General features: G+C 45.7%; 1 protein-coding gene across 1 annotated transcript in view; it reads right to left on the bottom strand.

The window, feature by feature from the left end:
• Positions 1 to 20,339, bottom strand: part of itgbl1 (integrin, beta-like 1) — a 53,177-nt gene extending 32,838 nt beyond the window's left edge. Inside the window, exons 1-5 of the mRNA XM_076081897.1 lie at positions 20,248 to 20,339; positions 11,086 to 11,288; positions 3,610 to 3,756; positions 1,966 to 2,088; positions 1,594 to 1,734 (exon numbers count right to left, since the gene is read on the bottom strand). Of these exons, the coding sequence (XP_075938012.1) occupies positions 1,594 to 1,734; positions 1,966 to 2,088; positions 3,610 to 3,756; positions 11,086 to 11,288; positions 20,248 to 20,339 (706 nt within the window). The remainder of the gene's footprint in view (positions 1 to 1,593; positions 1,735 to 1,965; positions 2,089 to 3,609; positions 3,757 to 11,085; positions 11,289 to 20,247) is intronic.
• Between the last annotated feature and the right edge of the window lie 805 nt (positions 20,340 to 21,144).

The raw sequence follows: 21,144 nt of genomic DNA on the forward strand, positions 1-21,144 counted from the left end.
TTGAACTGAGATGGACTCTTTTTAATTGCAGTCGTATTTCCTTTGTTCTTTTCTCCGGTGACTCTTGGGGTTGTCCGGCCTTCGACTGCCCTTTTCTCTCCTAAATAGGAGTACAATGGGCCTCTACACCATGACCACAGTCGACGGTTGTTCATGCTGTGCCGGCTGTGCTCTTAACTATTAAATCATGGGGCTCTGTCCATGCAGCCTACCATTTGGCCCCTACCACTTAGCCTGTCCTCAGCCAGTCCACTGCAATTCATTTTGGAGAACTTTACTGAAATCCCGCAGGATCACTTGAGCGAGGGTTAGTAAAGCTGTTTCTCCGACTGTCTGTCCGCCAAGCTCTGATGACTTTCAGCGGAATTAACATGCGGATTTCTTCAACCAGTCCATTCTCTGAGTTCTCCTCTTCTCTGTATTTCTCCAGTGATTTTCTTTTTTTTCCTACTCAGTTCAAAAGTTGGATGTCAAAAGTGACTCTTTTTCATCTGTGATAGTCAGAGAGGAGAAGACGAGCTGAACTGGGGTTCTCATGTCATACATGCCGGAAACTGTGACGGATGAAAGATTTATTTAAATCTATGTTGAGTTTCAAATTCCATTAATTTCTTCCCCAGTGTGTCACTACTTTCGGGGATAGTGGTTGCGTTCAAAAGTTTTAAGGATTCACAAATCATTTCTCTTCATTATGCAACACAATGATGCACAACGAAGTGCAGTTGCAACCCACTTACAACACGAGAAAAAAGAACAAAACAAGCGGTAGTGCATTCCTGTAGCATACTAACATGCTATTTAGTACGCTACAACAGTATATGACATAGTTTAATACTTCCAAAAACTTAGTATGAAACCATTAGTGTGTGAACTGCATACTATATCCGGTGATGTATTACATTATGCAAAGACTGGACACAGTGCTGACGTAAATACCCCACAATGCAATGCCAAATTCATAATAGATGATGGCGGACAGCTCTGTCATGTCAATAACGCTTGATTGTAAGTTTACGTATAAGATTCCACTTTGCTAGGTGTAATATATATATATATATATATATCTTTTAATTAGTTCAGACTTTATGATTCTAAAAAAATCATCCTTTGGTCACATGAGGTAGGCATACCATGGAGGCTCTCAGGAAGTGACGTATATACAGTTCACTGCGTCCACAAAGATCCACCCTACTGTTTATTTACACAGAAGTATGTTGAACGACAGTACACATATGTGTGTAGTGTATCGGATGCTATTTCGGATGCAGCATGTGTCTTTTAGTTGTCTTTATGACCCCTAGATAATAGACAGGAAATGAACTTGATCCCATTTACAATGTTTGTTTCCTCTTTCCGAGAAACACAATTCAATTGTCACTGTCATGAGGTGGATTCTAATGAGTTTAGAAGCTGCAGTGACGATTAAGAAATCGCATAGCGTCCTTGCCATACTTATTATTCCAGTACATTATTGCTCTGTGAATCGATGATAATCTGCATCAGCATATTGGCTGTTGAAAAAAAAAATTAAGACAAATTAAGTAAAAAATCATGAAATAATTTGACTACTGGCTTTGGAGCGGGGAAACAGACCTCTGTTGCTGCAGATTTTGCCATCTGGAGATGTGCATCTCCGCTTGCTTTCCCATGGGCTGATGTCACACTGGAATTCACATTTGTCTCCATGCCAACCAGCAGCGCAGTAACAGTTTCCACAGTAACACTGGCCGTGGCCTGGAAGCAGATCAGAATGCACATGCGACGACTGATGAGTTCACCTCTGTCAGTGTTATAGATTGACAGTCAGATTTCTACATTACTCATTTAAATGTCCTGATTTTAGGATTTTATGTTTGTATTTATTCATCATATGTTCACAGAGAAAAATAACTTTTTGCTTTTATTGCTACTATTTGAGACTTGCTAGGCAAATTAAGGTTGGTGGAGTGAGGGTGTGAGACATACCTCCGCACACCTCCCCGTTGTCCTCGTCCAGACACTCGCTGTCGTCACACTCGCAGAAGCGTCCCGTCACCAGACCCCTGTCGTCCTTATTGTTACACATACAGCTGCCACAGTGGCAGGTGCCTATTAAAGATACGAGACACAGTTAAAAGCTCATGTGTTAGAAAAAAAGTCAAGAGTGTGTGAGTGTGTGTGTGTGTGTGTGTGTGCGTGTGTGTGTGTGTGTGTGTGTGTGTGTGTGTGTGTGTGTGTGTGTGTAAGTTTACAGTATGTGGTTGGTTGTGTACATTCTAGTGCGGTGCACTTAAAGAAGCCCAGCTGGTTCGCAGATGTGCAAATTCCGTCTGTGCGTCGTGTGTCAACGGATCTGGACTCGTGTCTGAAGGCGGCGAAGCTGTGTTTGTGTTTGTGTGCTTTTTTCGAATGCTGCGCCAATTTGCGTTTCATCTACACAGATGCTGTACGCATTCAGCCTTCATCTAGGTGGGAGGCACTGTGGCTCATGTGTCCACAGACAGACGCACGAACTACAACTGTGTGCATCAAATAACCTCTGGCTTGTTAGCTGGCCAAATTGAAGACAGTATCGTTGACTCAAGATGCCAGTCTTTCCAGTGCATCTGTGTAAGTGAAAGGGAATTGTTGAATTGTTGGAATTCCTGGAGTGTGTGAGAGCAAAGATATTACAAGTGTCTCTTCTAACCATAGACTGTAGGTAAGAAGTTGGCGTAGTCATCGTGACGTCACCCATTGGTTTGTGGACTGCCGTTTTGGAGCGACAATTGAGATTGACAATTTGGAATACGATCGCTGCTATGTTTTTTTTTTTTTTGCAATCAATGAACAGAAATTACCATATTTGGAATGCGGAGGAGTGACGTAGAGACACTGTATACATCTGTGGTAGTCGCTGACCTGTCAATCCCAGTAAGCCCGCCCTAAAGCACACCCTGCTTTATGGTCTATTTGACTCTGAATGGACCATCATTTAATAAATGAGCATGCTGTATTGAAGAAGACTTGGAACTAGAGATTGAGACCATAAACTCATGTTTACTGAGGTAATAAATCAAGAGAGAAGTAGAGTCATTTTTTCATAGACTTCTTCTATACAATCTGACTTATTTTTGTCACCAGAGGAGTCGCCCCCTGTTGGCCAGTAGAGAGAATGCAAGTTTTAAGAAACTTCCGTATTGGCTTCACTCGGCACCTATTGCCTGCTTTTAACTGAAAGAAATGCTCATGGCTCATGTTTTTTTCTGTAATTAACTGTAGACTTTGTGGTTTGTTAGAAAATGTGTAAAACATTGTCAAACAAATCACGAGTTTTAACTTTGTAAATCAGATTTTCAGTTACTAACATCAGTAGATTACACAACCTGGCAACCTTTAATAGTGGTGTATTATTTGTCTGTATAGCATGTATGATATATATTTGTTTAAAGTGTGCAAATTATAAACCTGTAGTCCAGTAAAAGACACATGTGATTGTTGTATGTATATGTTGTGTGTATTATGTCCATTTGTTTGCTGCAAATTTGTGGCAATGCTTGAGTGTACTTTTCTTGCTACTGTGTATGACTCATTGTGGGTATACGCATCTGTGTGTGTGTGTGAGAGTTTGTGTGCGTGTGGTCGCAGCACCTCTGTTGGAGCACACCACCCCCTGTGGGTTTTTGCATAGCTCTTTGCTCTTCTTGCCGGGTAGGTCACACTCCTCCTGGAACTGGCAGGCCTCTCCGAACCAGCCTTCGTCACACTCACACGTCCCACAGTCGCAGTAGCCGCGGTCTGAAAGGGAAAGCACAATGCACCCCGTGCTGTTCATCAACACTGAGAAGCATTCCCATCGCCAAAACACTCTACAAGACAGGGCGAGTGTTGTCTTAAATTGATGCGGTGGCGGTGTCGCACTACCAGGAGACAGGAGCTGGAGTTATAGGATTCACTTGACTCCTTTGACTTGTTTTAATGGATGTGAAATACACATTCCCCTTCAGATGCATACATGTGCACATTGTAAGTAATACCTCCCTTTTTGTTACAAAATTGAAGGAAGATATTTTAGCTTCCCCTTCAATCGCTCAGCGATTTATTGTCCAGTGTTCAGAGGATCTACGCAGGTGGTTTTGCCGTCACTTTCTCTTCATTCTGATGGCCGCGGTGAGCAACACGAAAAACAGGAGGAGGAAATCATGTGATGCAAAAGAAGGCTGTTGACGAGTTATTATAAATGCTGCACCCAGCGTATTTAGCAGCAAGGGGGCCTTGTATGTCACACTCAATCATTCTACCGACACGTTCATCGTGTAAACGTGACGTCCTTTTTTCAAGGGCCATCCATCAGTCATTAGCAACGGGCGAGTCCCCCGTCTCTTCTCATTATCGATACGTCTCAGGGGACACTTGGGAACGGGTTCAAGGGAGAGAAGAATATGGAAAGTGCGCTTCTGCACCACAGAGACAATATGATGTTGAGGAAAATGAACTTTTATAATGAAACCTCTGTACAATTGTTATCATCTGCACAAAAAAAAGAGGCTCTGCGTGGGATATTGCTCTCTGCTGGCTGTTCAAAAGATAAAATTCTATATTATTGCAATGTAGCCATATATTGGCTAGAAATATTCTTCAGACTATCAAACCATTGGCATATTAAAGTATTTTTAGCATCTTGAAACGCACCAGAACTTGTAGTTTTTTCAGTAATAAGTGATTCTTGAATCCTAAAAAAAACATCTACTGAAGACCACAGTGCGGTAGCCTAGCACAAAACAGAAGTAGCAACATGCACTAGAGTTGCGGGAAAAATGTTTTAAAAAACCTGGAAATGAGTCAGCATTTTTGCAAGATCCAGGTTCCCTCATCTTAAAGTCAATAGATTTTTTGAATTGATTTTTGCTAAGATGCCTGGGATAAGGTCTGCGGTTGAAAGAGATTTTGTTCTACGATGTAAATGCATCAGTAAATATCCCTCTCACTTTTAAATGTCTTTAAAAGTGGTTGCTTACAAGTGGCTAAATTAAACTAAACATCATATCTCCGACTAGTCCGCCTTCATGGCGTCATTTTGTGTACTCACGCTCATGTTTAGTTTGTGGCTTGCATTGGCCTTTTACTTCTGCCGATTGCATTCACGCTTCAAAAATTAAAAAAGTGGCGTTCATTTGTGAAGATTATCTGGCTGAAGAAAACATGTAAGCACCATAAGTGTTTTTTTTTGCCACAGAGAGTTTTCTTTACTGCAGTAATTCAAAATCAAATGGAAAAACTTCCAGGGTTTGGCTTACAAAAACACAATTCCTGCACAATTCTATACAGAATATATGTAAATGACAAAAAGAAAAAACATTTCTTTTTGGATTTATCATTTAGTTTTGCAGATGGGAACTGCCACACATTAGATTCAAGCAGAATGTATCCCTGCCACCCACTGCCACCCACTGGCCCCCATAAATCTCCGCTTGACAATCACTCTGACACGGACCCTCTTTGTCAGCCGGGCGAAAGTTTGTGTGCGTGGGAAGGTGGCTGTCTGTCGACAGTTTATCTTCCCTGGAGCTTCCTGAGCAGTACTTCTACCGCGGCTTGGGTACGTCAGGGTCCCTACTACACACCGCCGACGGACACGTGTGCAGATCAGGGCCCCCGATGATCGGGACCAGATACATCCCATGGGGGTCGGGGGGAGAGAGAGGGTGCATCTGTGCTGCAGCGTCAGTGTCAGTAATAGGTGATGATGTGGTGTTACCATGATTAACTGCTGACTGGTGACTCACTCAGCAGGCTAATTTCAGAATCTATCATGTCCCTGTTTCAGATAGAAAAACGTGTATAATATCGAGAGGGAGATAAACATGGGGTCGTGTGCAACATCATAATCCAACAATCCTCGAATGATTTCCGGTTAAATATATGTAACAAAAAACGAATTCCCTCCCTGTGAGCGGAGAACACTTACGTTTGAGGCAATCTCGGGCCTATACGATTTCAGTGCACTGTCAATTATAAGCAACGCAATAATGCAAGACATACATTACATATTGCCTCTTCAAATTACATCCCCCCTCCGCCCCAACCCTCACTTTGTTTAGATCATGTTCTCCATAACATGATACTCATTTCGGTGAGTAATTATCCCTCCTTGCGTTCCTCTCTCCCTGTGGGTGGCGGAGCGTGAAGCGGCGGCACGTCAGTTCGTGTTCTGTGGGAAAAGATCTTGGAGACACCTGTCCCAGGTAATAACTCATTCTCTGGGCGCGCTGCCCTCGCGACAAGCAACTCCTGCTTCTCATCCTTCCTTTTTTTGTTTTTGTTTTTTCTACAATTCTCTTTTTTTAACCTTCCTCAGGCATGATAACAGCAATGGAGAAACACTTGTTCCTACAGTAAGAGGTCTTTGGAAGTTGAAATTAGTCCCCAATCAAAAACGACCTTTTACTAGTAGACTTGGATAGACTTGAGTGGCTTTTCTCTCGTCGCAGCCCACGCTGGAATCATTAGGTGACTCACCACACGAGCACACATTGCACAGCAAAGCTCAGAATATCCAAGTGAAAGCACATAAAAATATGCACTAGCAAATAAAATAAAAAATCCAGAGATGAACAATTTAATGGACTGTAATGGCTTAAGGACTGCATTCCTCTTTGAGTCGCTGTTCTTTTTTCCCTCTCTCTTTGGGAAATCAACAGAAATGTGTAAAAATGACCTTTTAGTCATTTTGGACAGACTGCCATTAGTGAGCTGTTCTCCCATGATTAGTTTCTCTCATCTGTCTATAATGTGTGCATATTGTAAGCAACATCTTAAGCTAATGTAGTGCTGTTGGAAAGTGCATCTGGAGGAGTTTGATTTGGACAATCTGACTTCTTATGCACTGCTGACATAAAACCCCCTTGGGTGGGATCATTTTTGGCTATGGCAGGGAGGGGGGGGCAGGAGGCTGGGGGCTGAGCCACGAAAAGAGCAGATGCTCTGAAAAGCCGGAGCCTGAGAGAGAGGCTAATATATGTTCTTAAAGAACCCTTAAAACAACCATCCATCAGGGGGGAAAGGGTTTTTTCGCTCTCATGTCTTCATATTTCAACTGCCCCTTTGAGATAGGGCGAGAAGGATACGCTTATGGTAAAGTCTGCAGAAATCACGCACTGCTGACCCGTGTTTGATCAAACATTGCATGTGCTGTTACAGTAGGTGTTGCTGTAGGTGTCACTCTGACTCTCTGATAGGTAACAATTCAAATAAAAGAGATGTTCTGTTCCGGTTGAAGATCAAACTCAAAGGTGATTGCTCACTGCAGCTCAGTCGCCAGGAGAAAATTGTTTCTGCTAAACCACAGATACGTTGAATGTTGATTCAGGATTAGATCAGAGCAAGTGATGAAGTGAAAAGCCGTTATTATAAGTCGACCTTATGTAAGAAAGTCCGCTAAGGGCATTTTTTATGTATTCACGGTATAGTTACGGTTGTTCGTTATGTTTCTTTTTTATGAACCTTAACCAACTAGTCTTGTTGCCTAAACCTAACAAACGTTAACCACGTGGCATTGTGCGTTTCTGCAAGCACGATACGAGGCTGATGTAAAACACATTCACGAGACGTATTTTTGGTTCAGAAACATCCAGGTTAAACGCATCTCGTTTACAGAAACCTCCAATGCCAACATTGTTTCTGGTGACTGGGTTGCTCACATCAGTCTTGATATAATAGTCTAATGCTATTCAATATTGCAACAGTAATTACTAACAACTTGATAATACAGTGTTTCTTCATTGGGACAATGCTAGCCTGCAGCGCCCTGGAACACCCGCTGTGATTCTGACTGAGAAAAGACCATGAATTTCAGAGAAGCACAGCCTGTCTGAACACACACACCAGAGGAAACTGCAGACACAGAGAGAGAGAGAGAGAGAGAGAGAGATTTTACGTGGCCAATAAAAGAGGGAGGGCTGTGAAAGAGAGAATGGAAACATTGCCACGTTGACCCTCGTCTTTGAAAACAGATGATTTACTACAGAAAACTATGAAAATAACCAAAGATTATGTTTCTCATGTACTGCTCCTCAGACAAAAAAATAATGGGAGACGGAACAGGAAGATTGAAACACTGTCGAAAAAACAATCAGCAGGGTGAAATGACACATTTGTACATTTGGCGAACAGATGTTATTCCAGGTCGTCATCCCGTCGCTCTGCTACAATGTGGGATGCATCAGCGGGAGGAAAAGAACGTGTGAGCGACGGCATCACTGCTTTGTGTGCATCCTTGGAAATCCACTCCAGGCCATAATAGGTCTATTATGTTGTGATGGAATTTATGTATTTTTAGCCTTATCATGGAATGTTCTATGGTACATATATTGTGCGACAGTACAGGCATTTTTTTCTGCCAATGGATCGCAAAAAGCATATCATGATACTATGTTTATACAGTATAAAATACAATGTATGCAAAAGAAAGAAACAAAAGAACTGAGGAGTATGTCTGTATCTGTTATTGTGTGGTGAAGAATGTGATGCATATGTAACAGGAACATAATAGGCTCTTTTTGCTCTGAATAAAATGGCAAGGACAGCTATTCATTCTCCTCTAACTAGAAGAAGGACATTTCAGTACATGAACTGCTTCTATAATGCCTCCGTTCCAGCATGCATTGCTAAAGAGCACCCTGGGCGGTTAACTTTTGTTCATCCTATGCACGCAGAGTATATAAATGTAGAGCCTACAGTTCACTTGATTTGGATGTCTGTTGACATGGAAAACCTGCACAACAAAAAAGTAAAGACCATGTAAACTCCCCACAAAAAGGATTGTTGCTCTGATCAGGAGGATCTGAATTAGTCGAATGAATTCCATCCGAGGTAAAAGAACAGGAAAGCCAATGTTTCTGGAAAGGAAAAACAAATACACAGTTTATCGCTATAAGGAGAAAAAAAAATCTATTGGATCTTATCAGTGGGCAGCAGTGAGAGGCAGAGATAAGGGAGCCGCAGGGGGAGAAATTGGCTGCCGATCTCAGACAGCATGCATGCTGCATGGGCCATTGAGCAACTGAGGTGGGGGTGGAAATGTGTGTATTATTCTCAATATGCTTTGAATATAATTGCTGGGCCCTTCATGCACATGGAAATTCATTTTTTTCTTTTTTGGAAAATGCATCATTTGCTAATTTGCGTGCGCATATGATTGTTCCGCTGCTAAAAAGGGTACAGGCAGTTCCACTGCAGTATGTGGAAGTCCGCTCTTTGATAGGTAGACATCACTCAAAGATGCAAGTCCCCTCTTGGCAATTTCTTTAAAAACTAATTAAAAAGCACATTTGCAGTAATATTCTGGGGAAAGACCTTGAAAGTAAATTTGCTATTTCTTTTTTGTTTTTTCAAAATGACCAGAAACAGAAGACCACACTTGGTTAGACCAGCATGACAGTCCACTGTTGGTAATGTAGGAATGTATGTGTGTCTGTGTGTGTGTGTGTGTGTGTGTGTGTGTGTGTGTGTGTGTGTGTGTGTGTGTGTGTGTGTGTGTGTGTGTGTGTGTCCGGGTGTGAAGACCCATCCCTCTTCTGATGCATCGAGGTTCCATTTGCAGTCTGTGTCCCAGTGAGTGAGACCCCATTATGAGGCTGACGCGTGGGCCTCCTCGCTCCAGACTTGCTGAACCATAATCAGCTCCAGCGGCTGACTTGTTTGCCCAAATAAATCTCTCTACCCCATCACGTGCACACACACCTACACATACACACACACACACACACACACACACACACATACACACACACACACACACACACAAAGTCTAATACAACTACCCTGCAACGAATCCTAGCCTTGTGGTAGTTAGAATGTTATTTCAGTGTTTGGTCATCTTAGAGGCAGTACTTTGTGGTGGTGTTAGATTGTACTGACAGGTGTTTCTTTGGGTTTGTTAGACACATTTATATTAATGAAGGTAGACTAAATATTAGAGAAAGTAAACACAACCTCTTAAAATAATGTGATAACAAACTACAGGCCCCAAAAGGACATTTAACGCCACTCTCAAATGATTTTTTAAATTACTAATTTTCACCCACTCCGCTCTGTAAAGCAGAGGGAAGTGCAGGGTCAGAAGATAATTCTCTGAGCATTTGTCACCACGAGCTATCCCCTTTCACATTACCTGTAGTCGTTTGATTTATGGTTAGTATAAAAAATATTGATTATAGCAGCCTCAACAAAAGGGCACCATAGACCGCTGCCTCTAAAAAATGACCATAAAGTTGATTCAACCTAAACTGTTTTCAACAAAACTGATCACTGTGACCTTCATGAAGGTAAGAGTTACTGCAGGGCTGTAGTGTTAGACTGCATTAGTTTCACTTTTGCTAATGTATTAGCTCATCTGATGACGTCCAGCTTGCTCAATGCACTTTGTAAAGTTAAGTAATACAACTGGCCAACCTAATTATGTCCATGGTGATAGTCTGTTGCTGCAATATGCAAGTCTGCACGGTGCATTTAAACTAATATTCACATTTATTTATACTACACATCTAATCTTAGCATTATTATTTGCACTGTTGTTATATATTGTGCTAGCTAGTATGCATATTTTACATTTCTTCCACATTTTCCATATGTATTGTATTTATATTGTAGAATAATGCACATATTTTAACACATATTTTCTCATAATTTCTCTATGTCAGAAGTTTTCATTCTAGAATGGGAGCAACTGTTACCAAATTTAGCTCCGATGATCAATACGGTATTTCTGGTTCTGATTCTGGGATTTATTGATAGTTTCATTGCTGGAGAGACAAACTACCCCTTAAAGAAGGTTGCTTCATTCAGCTGTGAGTGCGACTACAAACTGGGAAACTGGGGAAAGTATAGGGGCCGGATTGGAACTGGGCCGAGTTCTGCTGCATCAATTACTGACCCATCTAACAACCCAACCTAAGTACCACAACATGTGGAGCCATGTGCCTGCACACTACTTCCCATGGAGCTTGGAATGTCAAACTTTTATTAGACAATATATGAGAATAAAACCGTGCTGTGACAAATTTGCCTCCTCGCTTTTACACTGAAACCAGCAGGTTGTCTCACGTGTCAGTGCGTCACTGTACCCACCGTTGCACGTTTTCCCATTGTGCGAGGCGCAGACCCAGTCGTGGCACTCGCAGCGCGGACCGTAGAACTTCCCTGGCTCCGTGGCCAAGCAGGTGCAGATGCCGCAGTCGCACTTGCCCCTCCCGCTGCAGATCTTGCCATCGGGTGTGCGGCAGCGGCGCAGAGATGACTCTGTGGATAGCTTACACACACCACCCACCTGGCTGGGGAAAAAGAGAGAAGGTCAGTTGTTATCCAGCTTTGAAAACTATGGAGGTCAAGGATCAAGTGTATAGCCATCTGTGTCCGTTTGAAATACGACCACATCTGAGCGAAAACACCTTTGCTCAGACATGTCTACCTTTAACCTCCTCCACCCCGCGAGGAGGAGTCCTCATGGGGTTCAGGCACCCTGAAAATGTTGTCCGGAAAATGGATTTATTGTTTGCTAAATATTGTACAATTGTAATTTTTTTTGCCGGATTAAACAGCAACGTATGGGCAACACTATCATATAAGTCACTTTTTACACACTCCAAACACAACTATAGACTACTAATATAAGCATCTAGAAAACGTGTCATAAAAGGACGAATTTGTGGCCATAAATCGCCATCATATTTAACTGCACATCGATTTCGCACCACAAAGCTAGCGGATAGCCGGCTAATCCGTACATCGTTTAGATTAGCATCCGACACAGAACGCATAAATACCTTCGGTTTTTCTCTCCATGAAACCAGTAGAAAGCTGTGACTGGACAAAGGCACCAGGGCAGTGGTCTTCACCGGAAAAAATCCTTGGTTTTTGGACAGGTTTTATGAAATATTAGTACAAAAACATCGACAATGATCCGTTTCAGAGCTACTGTCATGGTCGCCAAGTGCATCCTGTTTACAGCCGAGCTGTTTCCGGTAGAAGGGGTGTCAACCCACCTCGGGCCAGCGGTCAGACCTTCGGCCAATGGAATTTTACGCGCGGGGATACGCGGCACTTCTTGCAACTTTACTGGCTGAAAGTTCTGTCAATCAACACCCGCTTCGGCACCCGCCTTCCTGAGACTCTGACGCTTCGAAGGCCTGCTCATTGACTGAAATCGACCGATGATAGGCTGAGCTACAGCCCCATACACACACATCAACTGAGAAAATCCTATAGATGACAGCCAGAAACAGGCTATGAGATGACCCTGGCTCTCAAAATGATTCCTAACAGCTGTATTTGGATGTATTAAATAATATGAGTGAGAAAAAAGTGAAATATATAGTTATATAGTATATAAAAGTACAATGTAAGAGCTGCAACAGCTGGTTCGAAAATGATGACCTCGCGTGACCTCTCTGTACTAAAGCCTCTTATTCTTCACTTTATTCCAGCCAACCTATATTCTACAACTACTGATCAGTTGTGCTATGATTTGGGAGAGTTTGAGCCAGCCAGCTGCATTATTTCAAAAACATAATATCAATAAAAGTGCTTTTTTTAAGGCGAACCTGAATATTTCCAATTTGAGCTGTGTAATATGTTCATGCACTATATTAACCAGCAACATATACACAATATTACCCACTGAACAATCTCACCAGTGTTGTGATCTGATTATAGCATCAACAATTATTAAAATAGACCTTGTAGTTACAGAACTGTGGTCTCCTTAGTATGGGTATCATTTTCGAGCAGAGGGCTAAAAATAGGGCTAGGGGCTTAAGAGGGACATCCCAAGGGATCTGTTGAGGATATTTGGTAGGTAAAGTAATCATATGATGGATACAAACAGTCATCTATCTAATGGCTAGTGGGTAGGATGAGTATGTTTGAAAGACCCATAGATTCTGCCTCAGAAGTCTAATAAGGTTCAAAATGCAGTGCAGTTTTCTTTTCGTTTCATTTCTCTGTAGGGTTTTTGAATAAATCAGCATGTGTGTGTGGTTTGAATTAGGACTAGCTAAACAAAGGGAGCGCGGCCGTATGCAACAGCCCAATCTCAATCTACACACTCACATACTCACACTACTTTGAGACGCGTTACCGCAAAGTCGGTGAGGGCTTAGGTTTGTCTCACTGTCAAACTCTCAAGTGCTCAAGGGCATCTTGAGTACCTAGCGCACACTTCTCCGTTGGTCGGCATTTCTGCAGACTTTCATAGCGTAGTGACTTCAAACACAGTTTTACCGTAGTTGAAGTCACAACGCTATGAATTGTGGGAAATCACTCAGGCGTTGTGACTTGAAATAGAGGGGCCCAACCCCAATTTCCCCCCTAAAGCCTTAAACTCTGAACCCTGAGTGACTTATCTGGCATCACCTGGTAAATGGCGTGTGAGACACTGTTAGGACTTGATGTGGCGTAAATACGAATGGGACAGCACTTTGCTGCGACATATCACGTTACGTCAAGTTACGTAAAATCAATTTAATTTATATTTTTTACTCTTACATTCTTTTGCTTCACGAGATGAGAGTAATTTGTCAAATAATCTATTTACTCGTTTTTGTCAAAACAGCTTTGATAACAAAATGAAAGGAAATTATTAATGAATAAACCAGCTGTGTAAAATAGTCTCTGCTTGCATTCCTCTGCTTTCATGTGTTTTTATGTTCGCCTTTAATCCCGAATGAAGTCTGCAGAAATGTGGACTTACGGAAAGTGTTCATAAATGGCTCAAAATGTCTGTGAGAGAGCCCTCAAACACTCCACGATTTGACAGTGGGACAGCCCTAAACCCTCACAGACTTTGCGGGAATGTGCATCATAGCATCATAGTGTATTCTATACACTTTGTTCATTCATCAATCGTTTCTTTACATTTTGTTAATGAAGCTGTTTTGATCATTTGACAATCACCTCTCGTCTTGTAGGCAAATGCCTGGAAGAGGTTGAAATTAGGCAGTAAAAATGATATGCGATAAAAAAAATCACCAAAAAAACATGTTTTGGTGTCATGAAGGTACTTGACATGTTGCAGCAAAGTCTGTCCCATTTATATTTATATATCATTTCCAGCCCTTTGCAGCCCACTCACACTCCATTTACCAGGTGACGTCAGTTAAGTCCCTGAGGGTTCAGAGTAAGGCTTTAGTGGGGACATTGGGATTGGCCGCAGAGTCAGAATCCCCATCCGGGTGGGTGGAGGGGTTCAGGTGGGAGGGTTCCTTGGGCCCGGAGGGAGGTCTCTCATGGTCCGCACCGGGGACCTGCTGGGTGTTCCTGGCAGTCGTCTGGGTCCTAGATGGTTGTTCTGGGTGCTGCCGATGAAATCTGGCGATGAGTCGAGGGTCGCAGATGTTCCGAGCCGGAACCCATTGCCTCTCCTCCGGACCGTATCCCTCCCAGTCGACCAGGTATTGAAGCCCTCGCCCCCAGCGGCGGGAGCGCAGCAGGCGATGGACAGAGTAAACCGGACCTCCTTCAAAGAGGCGAGGAGGCGGAGGAGGCGGAGGAGGCGGAGCAGCCGGCACCAAAGGGCTCTCCCGGACCGGTTTGACCTTGGATACATGGAACGTGGGGTGAATGCGCATGGACCTGGGAAGCTTGAGCCTTACTGCTGCCGGGTTGATGATCCTCTCAATCTCGAATGGCCCGATGAACTGTGGGCCTAGCTTTTTAGACTCCACCCGCAAGGGTAGGTCCCTGGTTGCCAACCACACCCTCTGACCCACCTGGTAGATAGGGGCTGGGGTGCGGTGTCGATTCGCCGCTGTAGCAGCGCGGTCCGCAGACTGGAGCAGGGTTGCTCGGGCCCTAGCCCAGGTCTAGTGGCAGCGGCGGATGAATGTCTGGACAGATGGGCAGGAAACTTCCCTTTCCAATGCCGGGAACAGGGGTGGCTGGAACCCATAAGCACACTGAAAGGGTGACAAGCCTGTGGCGGAACTGGTCAGGGTGTTATGGGCGTACTCTACCCACATCAACTGGCGGGACCAGGAGGCAGGATTCCGGGAGACCATGCAGCGAAGGGCTGTTTCCATCTCCTGATTCTTCCTCTCCGTCTGACCATTGGACTGAGGATGAAACCCCGAAGACAGACTGACAGTGGCCCCCAGCAGAGTGCAGAATTCCCTCCAAAAGATGGAGGTGAACTGAGGACCTCGGTCGGAGACAATGTCGACTGGAATTCCATGCAGGCGGAAGATATGCAGACAGATGAGTTCAGCCGTCTCCTTAGCAGATGGGAGTTTGGGGAGAGGAATAAAGTGGGCCATCTTGCTGAATCTGTCGACCACTGTCAGAATGACGGTGTGGCCCTCAGATAACGGTAGTCCGGTGACAAAGTCCAGGGAGATGTGAGACCACGGACGATGAGGCACAGGGAGAGGCCGCAGGAGGCCGGCCGGAGCCTGATGGGAAGGTTTCTGTTGGTTGCACACAGGGCAGGCGTTGACGAATTCCCTGGTGTCCTCGTTGAGCGAGACCCACCAGAAGCGCTGCCGCAGGACGTCCTGGGTCCTCTGGATGCCCGGGTGGCAGGTAAGTGGAGAGGAGTGTGCCCACTGGAGGACGTCGGACCGAAGGCCCTGAGGAACAAACAGGCGGTTAGGAGGGCACGCGCTGGGACCGGCTTGACCCCTAGTAGCGGCCCTCACCGATCTCTCAATCTCCCAGGTGAGAACGCCTACTTGACAGGAGGCAGGGAGGATGGATGGGGGACCAGCGGTGGATTCCTCCTCCCCCTGGAACTGACGGGAAAGGGCATCAGGCTTGACATTGCGGGAACCGGGGCGATAGGAGAGCGTGAAGTGGAACCGGGTGAAGAATAATGACCACCTGGCCTGTCGGGAATTGAGTCTCTTGGCTGTGCGGATGTACTCCAGGTTCTTGTGGTCGGTCCAAACAAGGAATGGGAGCTTGGTCCCCTCCAACCAATGCCGCCACTCCTCCAGGGCCAGCTTTACTGCTAGTAGTTCTCGGTTACCAATGTCATAGTTTCTCTCGGCGGGGGAAAGCCGTCGCGAGAAAAAGGCACAGGGATGGAGCTTTTGATCAGTGGCCGAGCGCTGGGACAGGACACCCCCAACACCTATGTCGGAGGCATCCACCTCCACCACAAATTGCCTGTCAGGATCCGGGACTCGGAGGATGGGTGCAGAAGTGAATCTGGACTTCAGGTTCTGGAAGGTCTCTTCAGCTGCAGAAGTCCATCGGAAAGGGTTCTTGGAGGAGGTGAGGGTGGTGAGTGGGGAAGCGACCGCACTGTAATTCCTGATGAACCTCCGGTAGAAGTTGGCGAACCCCAGGAAACTTTGAAGTTGCTTGCAGGAGCTTGGAACAGGCCAGGTAGTGACCGCGGCAACCTTAGCGGGGTCCATCTGGATGCTGCCCTGGGAAACAATATACCCCAGGAATGAAACCGTGTGAACATGAAACTCGCACTTCTCCGCCTTCACAAACAGGGAGTTCTCCAGTAGGCGTTGAAGCACGGACTGGACATGGTGCACATGTTCCTCTTGGTTCTTGGAAAAGATCAGGATGTCGTCGAGGTAGACGAATACGTGCCGGTTCAACATGTCTCGGAGCACGTCGTTGACCAGGGCCTGGAAGATGGCAGGGGCGTTGGTTAAGCCGAAGGGCATCACAAGGTACTCGTAATGTCCTTTAGGTGTATTGAATGCCGTCTTCCACTCATCCCCTTCCCTGATCCGGACCAGGTGATAGGCATTGCGGAGGTCAAGCTTGGAGAAGATGGTGGCCCCTTGAAGTAGCTCGAAGGCCGTTGCGATGAGTGGCAAGGGGTAGCGGTTCTTAACCGTGATTTCATTTAAGCCCCGGTAGTCGATGCAGGGTCTGAGAGTTTTGTCCTTCTTATCCACAAAGAAAAATCCAGCCCCTGCGGGAGAGGACGAGGGGCGTATGATACCGGAAGCCAGGGAGTCATTAATATACTTGTCCATAGCTTCTCTTTCAGGAGCTGACAGGGAATACAGGCGCCCCTTAGGTGGAAATGTACCAGGATGGAGGTCGATGGCACAATCATACGGACGGTGAGGAGGCAGAGACAGGGCCTTGGATTTGTTGAATACTTCCCCAAAGTCCAAGTATTCCGCAGGAACCCCTGGAAGTTCAGGCGTGGACCTGGAGAGCGCGGCACTTCGTGGAACGGCGGCTTGCTTCAGGCAGACTAGGTGACAGGCCTGGCTCCAACCCCGAAAAGCTCCCGTAGTCCAGTCGACGTGCGGATTATGTCGACGCAGCCAGGGGTATCCCAGAATGAGGGGGATGTGAGGAGTTTGCAGGATGTGGAAACTGATGGTCTCGTGGTGGTTGCCGGATAACAGCATGTGTACCGGGACGGTTTGGTGAGTCACCGTTCCCAGAAGATGACCGTCCAGGGCGCTGGCTGAGACCGCCTGTGGAAGAGGTCTCCGGTCGATTCCCAACTGGGTAACAAGGTCCTCGTCCATGATGGACGCGTCTGCTCCAGAATCCAGGAAGGTGGAAATAGTATGGGAGCCCCCGGTTAATAGTAGTTGGGCGTGGAAAAGTGGTCGTTGACAGGCGGAGGATCGGGAATCAGCTCGGCTCACCCGTACCTCCCTCCTTACTGGCGAGCCCGGTCTTTTAACGGGCAATTGTAAGCATAATGACCCGCCTGACCACAGTACATGCATAGGTTTCCCCGTCTGCGTCGCTCTCGTTCCTCTGTGGATAGCCCAGTACGTCCCACTTGCATGGGTTCACTCGCCTGAGGAAGCGGCTGCGTCGGCGTGTAATCCAGAGCCGTAGCACGAGGAAAGCGAGACGGTTGCCCTTGACTTGGCTGTCCCCGGTGCCTTGCCAGCCGTCTGACTTGGATGCGGCGATCCACTCTGGAGGTAGTCTCGATAAGTCCGTCCAGGGACGTGGGTAGCTCAATCGAGATGAGTTCATCTTTGATGTAATCCGCTAACCCGAGCAGATATGCGTCACACTGGGCGTCCATCCCCCATGAGCTTAATCGAGCCTGGGTCCGGAAATCAATAGCATAGTCCGTGACCGATCGGTGGCCCTGCTGGAGCCTCATTAGCCCTCCGGTGACGTCCGGTCCTCCGGAAACTGCCCCAAAAACCTTGCGTAACTCGGCAGAGAAGGACTGGAAGGAAGCACAGGCAGGAGTACGACGATCCCACTCCGCCGTTCCCCACAGCCGAGCTCTCCCCGTCAGGTGGTTGATGGTAAACGCTACCCTGGCGTCTTCAGACGTGAAAGTGCGGGGCTGCAACGCAAACAGGATAGAGCAGTTCGTCAGGAATGCGTTGCAACCCTCAGGATCCCCGGCGTAGCGTTCGGGTTCCCCCACCCGGGGCTCCGAGACCGCCGTAGATGCTGCTGGATCCATTCCCGACTGAACCGGAGCGAGTTGCGGTGAAGCAGCCACGTTGGCCGGAGCTGTGGCTGCCGTGAGTTGTCGTACCTGGTCTATCAACGTGATGAGAACCTGGTTTTGATTCGCCAGGTCTTGGCAAACCTCGGCGGTGTTGGTGGCGACCATGGTCTGGGTTCGTCGCATCGCCTCCTCGATCGCCTCGAGCCGGGCCCATGCGGTGGCGTCGTCTGCTGGATCCATGTTATGGCCAGATCGTACTGTTACGGGTGTAGTTAGGACCCAGGAGCAGTACGACAAGACCCGGACTGGTTTGATTTAAGTTCTTTATTAGAAACGCACGACAGGTAGAATATGCTCTGGCAGAATCCACGACAGGTTTTCTCGGGGTCAAGGACAGAAGGGCTGAGTAAGTTTCCAGGGCAGAAGCAAGGCGAGGTAGTCCGGAACAGGCAGGGTCGGCAACAGGGAATCAGTCCAAGGGTGAGTGCGGGAAAGTTGAGCATGTAAGCAAAGAACGATCTGGCAGTGAGTGTGTCTGAGGCAGGGGTTTAAATAGTGAAGAGGTAGAGTGAGCAGGTGAGAGTGATGAGCTGATGAGGAGAGTGTGACTGGCAGGTGCCCTGAATGAACTAATTAGGTGAGTGAAAGGTGGGAAGAAGTGACAGAGCTGTGACATTATGAGCACTGACTTAGCTGTTGTATTTGACGCATTGGGCTGAGAATGAGTTGGTATCGTAACCCTAGTTTTATGAGTACAGGTGGAGCTCTCCAACCTTAATCCTGCCTTGCTAGGAAATTATTGATGTTTTGGATGTCGATTGGATTGAGCATTGCATACGTATGGAAAGTGTCATGGAGCTCCCTCGCTTTGCCTGTGTTCTTAGAGCTGAGGTTACAAAACATAACCTTCACTATTGAGTGTTTCACACCTACTCGTTTTGCCGCTGTCAGGTTGTTATGGCGACATACCTGGTAAACAAACAAGGTAGGAACTGTTCATAATTAAAACCGAGAAAAACACTATAATCACCTGGATTCTGAGGAGCTGTCGCCTCCTGTGGTAAGGATGTAAGTGGGTTTGCCACTGCTGTCTAATAAATGCTATGCACTGTAGGCTCCACTGTGACATACACAATGCAATCACTAGACAGGCACGGTGCACCTGCTTGGAAAAAAACACCCCCACTGCATTTGAAATTAGTTTGAATCATATGGCAACATTTACAGATCTGCTGACTCAGCCTCTACTGTAAAAGGCCTTCTTCTTTTTTTCACATTTTAGCCAGTTTTCACCTTCATGTCATTCTTCACACATGATTCCAATTAAATAAAATCATAAAATCAGTTTTATGGCTTTAACGGCTTCAGTGAATGATTCATGATTTTATTAAAAAGGCCAAAAAAAGTATAACAAATTATAGTTCAAGAGGTTACTAAGTGTTAACATGTATGATGTTTTTGGATTTTCCTCCTTATTTAAATTTTGTTTTTTCCAAGATTTGGAAGCACAAAACCCTCGCTCCAGCCAAGATGTCACTAAACCTTCGTGCACCAAACCCAAAGGTCAAAAGCTGCGATACGCAGTGTCCGAATGAAAATAAATGAATTGAAGTTGATAAAGAAAGTGCTATTCAAACGCTGAATGATGGAAACGGAGAAGCAGAGTTTCCCTCCCATGACTTGGCATGCCGAATTATTGGCAAGTAAAACAGCATAAAGAAGGGCAAACTACATGTACAGGCAGTCCTAAACGTCCCCACATTGCACTCTCCAAACGTTGTCTTTGTCAGCAACACTCTTTACCTCCCTCTTCCTTCTCGCTCCGATTACCCCAAAATAAACCAGAAAAAAAACAAGAACAAAAAAGCTGTGTGGAAACTCACCTCACCGATTGTAACAAAGTGTCCTCCACGGCAGAGAGCAGAATCAGAAACAACGGCACCGACATGGACTGCACCGAAACCCCAGTGTGCATGTTTAAATCCCAGTGAAACCTGAAGCAAAGTAGCTCGAAGGAATTTTCCCAAACTTTCTCGCCTTAAACGGACAGGACAGGAAGAGAGTGAGAGAGGGGAAGGAGAAGGAGAGAAAGAGCAGCAGGCTGGCCCTGAACTGGCTCAATCCCTTCAGAGGCCAACAGCTCTCTCCATACAAGTGCCTTTGATTAGTCTTGACTCTCAGACACAGGCCTGGGCGGGAGCTGGAGTGGGGGAAAACTGCCAAAATAAAAAAGTTAAGTCACCAGTTTGAGATGTAATTAGAAGCAGACTGTTTTTTTATGCTTTGTTTGACTCCCCCCCCCCCCCCCTCCTCCTTCCTTTTCCAGATGATCTCTCTATGGTGCTGCACTTTTGTTTCTATCTTTCCTTTTGATGTAAAAGGCCGTTCCTATGAAGGCATGTCGACGTCATGATAAGAAAAGCACATGTGTGGATGATGGACATAATGATGGCTGAATCCCATTTTAGCTGATCCGGGTTCAGCGTTCTGGTATTGTGCACGCTGGCTCACTGTCGCACATAGATTGGTCATAACTGACTGGGACACTTGGGTGGAAAAGATTCTTTTTAGCAACACCTGTGCTTTCCATGACGAGTCAAACATGGAATCAATTTGGCTCCAAACGATGCTGCAGAAACAGTAACATGCATTTCGATTCCGATCTGACAGATTTGTAATTTTAAGCATGCGTTGAATACAAAAATGTAATTTTGGTCTGCCAATCAGAGACAGTCAAGGCTCTGCCATCCAATCTGTACTAATGTTTGAGTCTTCTGAAA

Source organism: Anarhichas minor, unplaced genomic scaffold, assembly GCF_050575085.1.
Source record: "Anarhichas minor isolate MPS153535 unplaced genomic scaffold, ASM5057508v1 ptg000087l, whole genome shotgun sequence".
In the NCBI taxonomy this organism is placed as follows: Eukaryota; Metazoa; Chordata; class Actinopteri; order Perciformes; family Anarhichadidae; genus Anarhichas; species Anarhichas minor.